At 42.3% G+C, this 10,564-nt stretch overlaps 1 protein-coding gene and 2 long non-coding RNA genes across 4 annotated transcripts; all 3 read right to left on the bottom strand.

Moving 5' to 3' along the window:
- Positions 1-288: 288 nt before the first annotated feature.
- Positions 289-3,365, bottom strand: LOC124691167. 2 transcript variants are annotated; one of them, XR_006998815.1, is made up of 8 exons: positions 3,265-3,365; positions 3,049-3,141; positions 2,622-2,766; positions 2,290-2,506; positions 2,068-2,165; positions 1,378-1,454; positions 1,088-1,178; positions 289-475 (listed from the first exon to the last, which is right to left on the bottom strand). It is a non-coding gene; the product is annotated as an uncharacterized LOC124691167 (long non-coding RNA). The 2 variants fall into 2 exon arrangements; XR_006998814.1 differs by lacking the exon at positions 289-475 and adding an exon at positions 497-523.
- A 260-nt stretch (positions 3,366-3,625) lies between these two features.
- LOC124691169 lies at positions 3,626-5,314 on the bottom strand. Its single transcript, XR_006998816.1, has 3 exons — positions 5,179-5,314; positions 4,749-5,005; positions 3,626-4,023 (listed from the first exon to the last, which is right to left on the bottom strand). It is a non-coding gene; the product is annotated as an uncharacterized LOC124691169 (long non-coding RNA).
- Positions 5,315-6,198: 884 nt separating this feature from the next.
- Positions 6,199-10,153, bottom strand: LOC124685805. The gene is made up of 7 exons (XM_047219839.1): positions 9,561-10,153; positions 9,275-9,442; positions 8,808-9,006; positions 6,974-7,059; positions 6,688-6,767; positions 6,453-6,589; positions 6,199-6,219 (listed from the first exon to the last, which is right to left on the bottom strand). Exons 1-7 carry the CDS (start codon positions 9,581-9,583, stop codon positions 6,199-6,201), a joined length of 714 nt encoding a protein of 237 aa, XP_047075795.1. The 5' UTR covers positions 9,584-10,153.
- Between the last annotated feature and the right edge of the window lie 411 nt (positions 10,154-10,564).

The raw sequence follows: 10,564 nt of genomic DNA on the forward strand, positions 1-10,564 counted from the left end.
GGAACTATCAAAACCCGGATGAGTAAAAAAATTGAGTACAGAAATCGTTGTTGTTACTGCTTGGCCACTAAAATAATTCTCCTGAATGAATCTAACAACTGTTCTAAAAATGGAAGAGAACAAATAGCATGCTCAACATGTTGTTTGATGAAACTAAATCACGGTAAATACAACTTCGGCACCATTCACACACGAATTACTCTGTCTGCCAATAATTACGAGGAAAAGGAGGAACAGAGGGCTGCGACTGAAACAAAGACAGTTAGCTGAGTAGAGGCGTACCGCGACCGTGGCTGCGGCGGCCGGCTGCTTGCTTCGTCGTTGGCGCCTCCACCATCGATTAGGAGGCGTCAAAAGGAATTGGTGACCGAGGCGGAGCAGGGCGTGCGCCATGGCCTTACCGCAGGAGCCGCAGATGGTGGTGTGGTGGCAGCCCGTGCCGTAGAGATAGGACGCCATGGACTTTCTGCAGGATCTGCGAGACGGTGGCGTGGCGGCAGGCCGTAGAGGTCGGAGGGAGTAACTTTTTTAGTTCAAAAGAGTGTAACGAATAGAATGTCAGGTAATGCTTGACCTTGATTTCCATATTATGCAGCAATGCATGCATAGTTCATAAATAAAATAATACACAACTAAATCTGAAATTAATGAGCGCGCTACCATGGTAAAGGAAAAAAAGCTGCATTTTTATTATTACGGTTTGAATGTATATCACATCTACTAATTAGGCCTTGTTTTGGTGCTCTGCAAATAAAGAATGATGGAAATAAAATGGAATTTTGGCAACTTCCGTTGCGAGCAGAAAATGGAACATACTACTCTGAAAGCAGTTGTTGACACCACGAGAAAAAGAAATGTTGGCAGCACATGATGTTAGTTCAGGACAATATAACGTCCCCAAGAGAAAATACAGAAATGGTGACTGCAAGTAGCACTCCACCTGTAATTGACATGAATAGAAAGATATGGAGTACTAACTTCTTAGAACTGCCTAATTGGACTGACGACATACATAATTTGGCAACACGTGGATTTGACCCGATAAAGTTTATGGTGTTTAAGAGTATGCCATGCTAAGAAAATGTACCTGGTGTGAGGCAACTCAAAGAACAACATACTCCAGGTAATATTGATCTTTAGAGGATTTCATAAATCGCCAATCAGAGAGCTCACAAGTCCTAAGCATACAACAATGGCGAGCAAAACAGAATAGGAAAGTAAGTTGCAATTAATATGGAGAAACACTGTAGTGTAAAATAATGGCGACTTCTCTGATCTTACATAAGAAAACATTCAGTTATAGGGGTACGACAAATAAAATTCATAATCATAGGCATGTATCCAATTAACAATGTGAAAAATATGAGAAATGTGTACCTGAGGTGAGTGCCAATTGATACAATACTTGAGTATGTGACTTTTCAGACAAGCATGCATTTACCAGTTCGGTTTGACTGAAGAACAAAACACTGAGCTGAATCATAATCCTGGTTAGACGATGAAATGGGGGAGAAAGCAGACCTTGGCCTCCAGGAAATTATTGCAGAGAGGAGGACGAAAATGTACAAAAGAAATCAAAAACTAAAGATGTAAGCACGCAAATAAAACTCAAAACTTTTGAAAATACCAAAGGGACCATTTACATACAAAAGGAAGCTAAAAGCACCCCGTAATATTGTATAAGTAATGTAATAAACATGCTAAATAATGTATACTGTTGTGATAGCTTATAATTTTAATTTAGCACCACATAGTATGCATTTGATAAGATTTTGACACCTCAAAGAAACAAAGACAGAATGAAGACAAAGCGGTTTACCTATATATAAAAATTGATCTGGTTTGAATCCATTTTGAGATGAGAAACACCAAATGGAAAGAAAAATCTTTGTAAAACAACAACAAGAAAATGGTGATAATAAGTGATATGAAGATCATACAGCCTGTTTTGGCATGTTCGATACCCACATGAATAGATTAATCTCGTTCACAATCAAATCACAAAACCATGAAAATTTCAAATAACATAGTCTATGAAATAAGTAAATATTGAATAGAAAATTGTACCTTTGAACACTGCAAAAATTACACCTTTCAAGAAAGAAAGATGCAGAAATAATTAACCATGTCCTAACCAATCAAGTTTTCAATCATGTGATTGTTGCCTGCAAATAAGAATAAAACCGTTCACAATTTCATCAACATGAACACAATGACCTGTACAATCCTACAAATAATAACATAAAAATGCAGGAACAAACATCATTGTATTCACAAGAGAGAGATCACCTTGTTCTCCTTCATGAAACTCTTCCGTGAGATTCTTCATCAGATTTGCACGCATAGTGTTTAGAGCTCCACCATCATCTTCAAACAATCGACTTCATTGCAATATTCCTACTGTCCATGTAGTGTTTCCATCTGATGCTTGGAAGGTCTGAGCATGATGTCCTTCGGTAGAAGCTACTGACCAACTTGGATGCTTCATCCACAAACCTCCGCCAACCTGCACGACAAGGTGAAATGGTGATTATCCATTATTTGTCACTTGTCAGCAACTGTGCCTAATAACAATGATCCATAATTTACTTTATTTTGTATAAAAGGAATCAGACAATCACCTTGTTACTGCAGGGGAGGGTATTTCCTCGACGTCTCCGTGTCTTCCACGTGGCTTGTCACTCCTATGCTTCGCCACTGTCTGTTCCACTCATGCAGACAATCCACCATGGAAATATTCTTTGATGAAAGACATATTATTAATTTCTGCGGGATAGCAAACAACTTGATTGAACCAAAGGAAAAAAAATTCTTCATACATCAAGTAGCACTAAAAGGAAAATCTGGAAATCTAAAAATCCATGACAATAATTGGGTTTTATTGTTATTTATTTACTAATTTGGTGAGAAACCAAATCACTAAAATCATAGGTCTTGATGTACATAAAAGCACAACATGAATTGAGCTGTGAGGGCAGATGTGCTGGTGCTACTGGTGTCTCCCACGTACACCCCTCAACTCCTCTTCAAGAAAATTGGAATCCCCACCTGTACTCGTCCTTGTCCATGAGCAGGCTTGGGACCGCAAAAAGTGCCCGCCCTGGTTGATAGAAGCATGAGCTCTGGAGAGGTTCAATCTGCCTAGCATCCAGCAAAACAAATATTGTGAGGAATAATACATCCCACACAAGTATGTTACAGAAACAAATTTACTGATATCACACAACAGCCATATTCATTGTGCCCCCAAAATCAAAGCTTTACCATAATTTTCTTGGAAGGTCCAAATATGGTTAAGAAATGGTGATTATCCATCAAACCTTCCCATCCCCATTGCCTCCCTTATGATTCCCTTGCTCTGCTTCATTTTTACTACAAACGAGGCTGCATAAAAGCAACCACTAAAATTCAGTTTGGCATCCATTTCTGCGTTGGATCTCATAATATGTTCCTGGACATTCTAAAAGCATTGCACATGGAGAGACAAAAGGGAATGGTGCATAGTTACATAGAAAATAATTTATCTGCAACAATAAGCATAATTTCTACCAGAGATCTAAAGGAGTAGATCTAGGGATTAAAATTATCCAGAAAATTAGAGAGAGAGAGAGAGATGAACCTGTCAGTGGAGCAGACGCCCTTGAGGTCCAGCACCGACCTATCCAGCCCGGAATCAGCACAACCAGCACGTGGGGAAGGATGGAGCGGCCGCCGCCTTGCCCCTTCGCCTCTGGTATTCGCCGGAGCGGATCCGCCCCGCGCCGGCCCGTCTTCGGCCACGCCCGGCGCCTCCAGTCGCCACCGCTGCGGATCTGCCCCGCGCGAGCCCGTCGCCTCCGGTCGTCGACGGAGCGGATCCACGTCATGTCCCGGATTCGCGATTTGTTGGAGATGCGCTCCATGGCGCTGTGCAACGACCATGGCATGGAGGAGCCGCGACGACGGCAGCGACCCAAGGCGACGGCTGATGCGGCCCCACCTGCTCTTCGCACCGCGACGCCCGCGACCGGCGGTGACCATCGCCTAGATAAGAAAGCATTAACAATTATTTTCACGACAAGTTCTTCAAATTAGGGTGTATTATTTTGAATCCTATTTGTTGTTCTGATACATCCCGAGCTGAGTTGATATTATCATTCTTCTTCCCAACTTTGATCTGATTTAAAAGGATGGACATAAACGAAGACCAACAACATGTGCTTCTCTAGAACAAATCAATCCCTATGAAGTCATTTAGTTCTCGCACGGATTTTTTAACAAAAGAAATAGTAGGATAAGAAACTATTTAATGCCTACGTAGGAAAATCTAAAGAAAAATCAAACAAAAATCATAAAACTAAACAAGTGCATTGGTTTCATCTTGTCAAGTAGGCCATCCAACTGAAACTCTACTCGGGCTGCATATTAAGAAATTCCAACATAATTTTAGTACAAATACACAACTACTTCAAGCTCACTCGTGATAATATGTATAACCAAACTGGTCCATTACAGATTGATACTCTTAGGAATTAAGAGTAGATGTAGGATGTCCGAACAATTATTCCCAAAGCAAATTAATGGATCATTTTCTTATCAATTTAACTATCTTCAACGAGATACCATTAGTGTTCAAGTGCAGAAATAAGCACAGCAGGTTTACGAGAACTACTTTTACCGCAGTTCCTACACACACTGCAGTGAATAATTTGAGCAGCATATGGACAGAACTAAAAGTTTGTTCAAGGGAATGAACTCTTTGGGCTCACGGTGATGAGGAAGCAGTTGGACTTCTTCACTGTCATCCATGTACCATGCTTGGATGACCTCCTCCTTGCCATCCTAATTTAGTAATGATCACTTCAGCAATATATTCAGAAAATCCCATTTACTTAATCACCAAAAAATAGATTAAACTTGACGAATTATTTCAGAGAAGCATATGTAGTTTAGTTGCCTATATTCAAGTTTCAGCAAAAGAATCAAGGTCCAACATCCAAGGAACTGGGAGAAGAGATGCCACTGCCTGCAGGTATAAAAGAAATTCCAGTTGAGTCAAGAATTAAAACAAACATGTTGTGGGAAACCAGAGTGAGACCACCTCATCTTAGCAAGAAGAAACCAGATTAAAAAAAGAACAAATTCACAAAGTAACTAACCATTAAGAAATAGAGAGAAGGGGAGGTACCGATTGCCTACCTTCCCGCTGACCACCTCGCCTGGCCGATAGGGAGGAAGAAGCTGGCGCCGGCCGTGTAAACACAAATACTTTCAGGTAATTATCCCACCAAGCAAACATGTGCAGACATGTGCAGACATTGCATCAGGCCTTAAATAATAATTAATCTGCAAGTATGATAGCAAGAAATGGTTTAAAAAAAACCTAGCATAAAGGAGCCAAAGCACGAAATATATTCGAAAGCAGAATATAAAAATATGTAACAACCACTTGTGCCAAATGTAAAATATATAACAGCCACTTCTCCATTCTGATCTCCATGGATCCACAAGAATAAGTAGGTTAAATTCTAGGGTACACCGAAAGAAGCAGAAAATAAAAGTGCCCTACAATTTCTGTCCAGTCAATTAAACTGTATCTCTTCTCAACTAAAAAGGAATGCTACTGCCAGGCTACAATTCGACTATATTTCTAAAAGATGTAGCATTCTTCTACAAAATGCATTTTCAAAAATTAATAAGAAAGACACAAAATCTTTGTTTGTTGTGGATAAGAGAAGAGCATAAATGCACAACATATACTGCAACCTATGTGTATTCTTCTATCTGACCATAATAAGATCCTTACAAAACCATGTTAGCAACCATGGGTTGGAGAAACAATCATACAACGAACACCGAGGTTGTGCATTGCATTGCAGGTTTAAAACTGTAGGGTTGAAGCCGAAGCGAGTAGGCAAAAGAGAGATATGAAAGAGTTAAAATACTAATAATTAGATGGATAAGTGAAGATCATCTACTATAAATATCCATGGTTTGAAATGGTGATAATCCTATGACACAACCAGGAAAGTTTGCAACAAGAAAAGGTTCCCATCAGCCAGAGCCCAAGGAGTAAGCATGACCTCTGAAGCACTTTTTTTGTACAGAGAAGATGCACCCAACAAAATTTAGATAACCATCCACGATACAGAAAAGGGTAAAATAAAATACCTTTGTTGAGAAGTCAAAGCATGAAAATCAATGTTGTGAATTCAGCAGTCAGAGCTCAAAATCAACATGCTGAATTCGACAGTCAAAGCTTAAGGCATGTTTCCCAACAATATTTGTAAAAACCTTGAATTCTCTTGTATTTCCACAACTTCCTCAAGGATCCAATGATCCCAAGGGATTGAAACCCTCCGGTTCGAGCCTACAAATTAACAAAAAGATGCATTCTCCAAATTTAATAAATCAATTAAATACCTGTGCAATTAGCACAACTAATGAAACTATAAGGACTAAGCAGTCCATACCTGAAGTAAGTTCTTGACCCTCTCTAGTGGCGCTACCGCAATCTTTGCAAATGCACCAGCAGCATCTTCAACAATAAGCTTCTTAGCATAGATCAGTCCTTGTAATTCCAGCAGATTCACCTGTGTGGCTGTTGAGGCTGAATAAAATGCCACAACCAAGTATGTTAATATACAATGCAGTATAGCTAGCGTCAAATTAGGGAAGTCAAACTAAGAAGTGAAGCCAGAAACATACTTGTACCATACAATAGAAGCAGACCAAGGAAAATAACCTGATGACCCCAGAGATGGAGCATATACGGCCATGGGCATAATCTGGACATGAAGAACAGTGGCGAGAAAAAATAAGCCAGTAGGCAGAGAGGAACACCAAAACAAAGTTCGGAGTGAAAAAGAAGAGAAAAACGATCTGGTGCAAGAGTGTGAATAACCAATAACATATATACCAGGAACGAAGCTCTGCTAAGCTCATATAATTAACAAGGCGTGACAAACTTCACCAGAGATCTTAATGCATATACAATGGGGTGGTGCCCTTGTGCCAGGAGCCAGTATTTCGGAAGTCATCTGACGCTAAGCTTCTGAAATATGTCTGCCCAAGAAGCATCTGTACAGTAACACCATAAGCACAATACCGCATGCAAAGCTGAAGTATATAATCTATTTTATGACACAGGCTTACACAAAGAACTAAAACTAATTTAGTGTTGTTGTGTTAGGATGGGTATAAGAGCACGAGCACCTGGAATACCCGTTGGTACTACTCGGCATCAGGTTACTGGAACTACTTTACAGTAGATGTTCAGGACATCATCTAATGGTTCATGAGCACAAAACCAAACCTTCCCAAGAAGCTGATTAGCAAGAACATTCTACTCCGTCACCTCCCAAAAAGGCTCTAGAACATATGGTGATAATGTGCTTGGCTGCAACCTTTGAAAATAACCTGAAATTTGAGAAGAGTGGTCAAATTAGAACCATATATATTCCCTAACAAAAAGAAATGCGACCAAACATAGAAAAACACTACAAATATTGCATGGTAAGGGCAGTAAGCTATCCTAAACCTGATAAAGTGAAGAGAATAAGCCTGAGTAGTTCGAGCTGAATCAGCTTCATTGGATAGCATACTATGCCATTGGGCTCATGGAAATCTGCACAACGAATACTATCAAGCATTCAGATTATATATCAATGTCGGCGCAATTACAATTCCAGCAATTAAACATCTACAGAAAATCTAAGTCAGGAACAGGGTGCTGCTAGAATTATTTTTCAACAAGCTAGCTAAACTTTGTAATTAAATTATCAACTATTGGTGCAGGAAAAAGAGTCAATTCAAAGGTTGGTGTTCAACCCTTTTGAGTTTTTTGGTAAACCTTCAATGCACCAAGAAAAGATCAAATTGTTGGCAAACCTGGGAGAGGGAAACCACACTATACCCAATTCTTTGAAGAGTGAATTTCCTGCGGTCATTTTCTAACAAAAACAAATCTCTAGGAGCAATTCAAGAAATGCTAAACGTGTGGCATTTTCTGAAAACATTGTGCTATGCAGGTCACCAGTCACCACCCCCATCAACGATGGTGGCCTTTCTTGATAGCAAGATGTTATTGTCAGGGGAATAAATTGCCTAGTATGAATGCTTATGCACATTAGCTTCCCACTACATCTACTATCACACAAATTAATAGGTTCAGAGAGAAATTTGGAAAGAGAAAAACTCATATATTAGCTCCGAAAGCACCTAGAAACAAACAACAAGTTGAATCGTAAACACGAATGACTATAAATCCTAAAATAAAGAGAAGATGACAAAATGAAGAACCATCTCTTAACCACGCACCCATCTCCAAGCAGAGACTGCAAGAATCACTTGGCTGGATGAGGCTCGAGTTTGGATGGAAAAAATACTCTGTGGAAAATGCCATCCTGACCAGACAAGGAGGTCAAATCTTATCATTAAGTTTACCAAATGCAAAGCTAAAAATTCGAGGCCGCATAAAAAAACTAAGTAAGACCAATTATATATATTTCAGCTGGAATAAATATGTATTCATGTGTCCTTTCGTTTCCAAGATCATAACCAGATACAACCTAGTCATTTGCCACCAAAACAAAAGAACAATTCCATACAGTATCCGTACGGTTATTTTTCAGGGGTGGCTCATGCTGACCTGAGGAAAAAGAGGGAGACGACCAGATCTGCAGCCGTTCATCGAACTGCGGTGGACGCGCTCTGGGATGTTGCCTTAGCTAGCGCCAGTATTGTCGACGAGGTCAGCCCCGTCTCAGCTCCGTCTCCTTCCTAGCATAGCAATCAACGTCATTGTTCTCGGTGAAACAACAAGAAACATTGTTTTCCATGTGGAGGGAGGAGGGGGAAGAAAACCTGAGCGAACCCGCGTCTCCTAGGCATGTCGGCGAGCCTCCACCACTGCCTTCAGGAGCGGAAGAATTGGGGGAGGAGGAGAGGAGGTGGCCTCCACCACCACCTATATCGACCCCACCTCCGTTGCAGCCCTCGCGCCCTGGCCGGCTGTCAGGGCCGGCCCTGAGATGTCAGGGGCCCGGTGCAAGGAAAAAAAAGGACCCTTATACACAAATAGTTATAGATCTTTTTTATATTTCAATAGCAAGTTACTGACACAAATTCTCTTTCTATTCTCTAACACAAACTACTTATGGTCTTATTGCTGATAATTTTCCATATGCAGTACACTTTGTAAGCAAATATCACCGTAAATGCCATCATAATATTGCAGTAGAATACAAACACTGTAAGAATTAGGGCATGTAATTAAACGTTGAAACAAATATACCCATTGGAGAGATAGCTTGCCACCGTTGCACTTGGACAACCGTCAGCCATCCCCTTGCCGCCCACGCGAAGGGCATTGGCTCCGTGCCCCTTGCTGCCGCGGCCGACAATTCCTGTTTCCCCTTGCATTTGATCTCTTCTTCCACTGTTATTCTCTCTCAATTCAAGGCTATGGGTAATGAAGGAGAATAAACCGTAATGTATCAGATGAAAAACAGACTAATCCAAGGAAGATATATAGGATTTACTGATTGTCCAGATCGAGGAAGGAATTATCGGGGGAATACCAAATTAGGATATCCTCCTCCATTAATTCTCTCAGGAACAGCAGAGAGGTGCCCCATCGCGGCCGTGATTGGGGAAGAACGAGAAGGGCAGGGGGCTTGATTAGGGCGGCGATAGACTGAAGTCGAGATGCGAAGTAATTTCCAGTAGCGATAGGGCCCTAGCAGCCGGGGGCCCAGTGCGGCCGCACCGGATGCACCGGCTCAGGACCGGCCCTGCCGGCTGTGGACGATCTTCTCGAGCTCGCAGCGCCGGGCAGCCGCCACTCTCCGCGTTGATGGCGTCCTCCTCCATGAACGCTCCTCCGGGCCACCATCGCGGCCGTCCCCATCCGGTTGCCGCATCCGGCCGACCCCATCGCTCGCCGCTGCCGCGTCCAACCGCCCTCGTGCGAGCGCGAAGTCGAGCGCGAAGTCCTTGCCGCCGATGTGGCCGCGTCAAGGCGCCCCCGTCGCTCGGTAACCGGCGGTGACTGGCGCTCCACGCAGCAGCGCCCCGCGGCCGTTCTCCGGCGGCGCCCAAGTTCACGTCGGCTGCGTCCTGCTTGGGAGGAGGAGAGGAGGCGGCGCGGGTTGGGGGAGGAGGAAGGAGGTGAATGATTGGAGCGGAGGTGGGGGACGCCATTTCTCGATCTAGGTTTTCACCTCACGCGCGTAGGGAAATGACGACGATGAAAGGTACGCAAACGAGCACCCAAGCTGCTTCCGTTGCTGCCTCTGCCTGTCGGTCCCTCACGAGGCTGGTCCCAGCCGTCACTGACTCATTCAAAGAGACCACCGGTGCAAAACGAAACTACTACATCCGACGGTTGCTGTGAAAAGTGGGACTCAAAAATTACTGTTGCATGTGGATTGGACGACCCAGATTTGTTTGCCCCTTCAGACCCCCTGGTTGAGAGGGTAGTCTTTGAACATTTATAGAAGTAATATTCTAAATATATCATTGATGAATTGGTATTATCCACTACAACTTTGAAGAGAGAATAGATAAATGAATTCATGAACCC

The sequence above is a fragment of the Lolium rigidum genome, chromosome 2 (assembly GCF_022539505.1).
Source record: "Lolium rigidum isolate FL_2022 chromosome 2, APGP_CSIRO_Lrig_0.1, whole genome shotgun sequence".
NCBI classification, from domain to species: Eukaryota; Viridiplantae; Streptophyta; class Magnoliopsida; order Poales; family Poaceae; genus Lolium; species Lolium rigidum.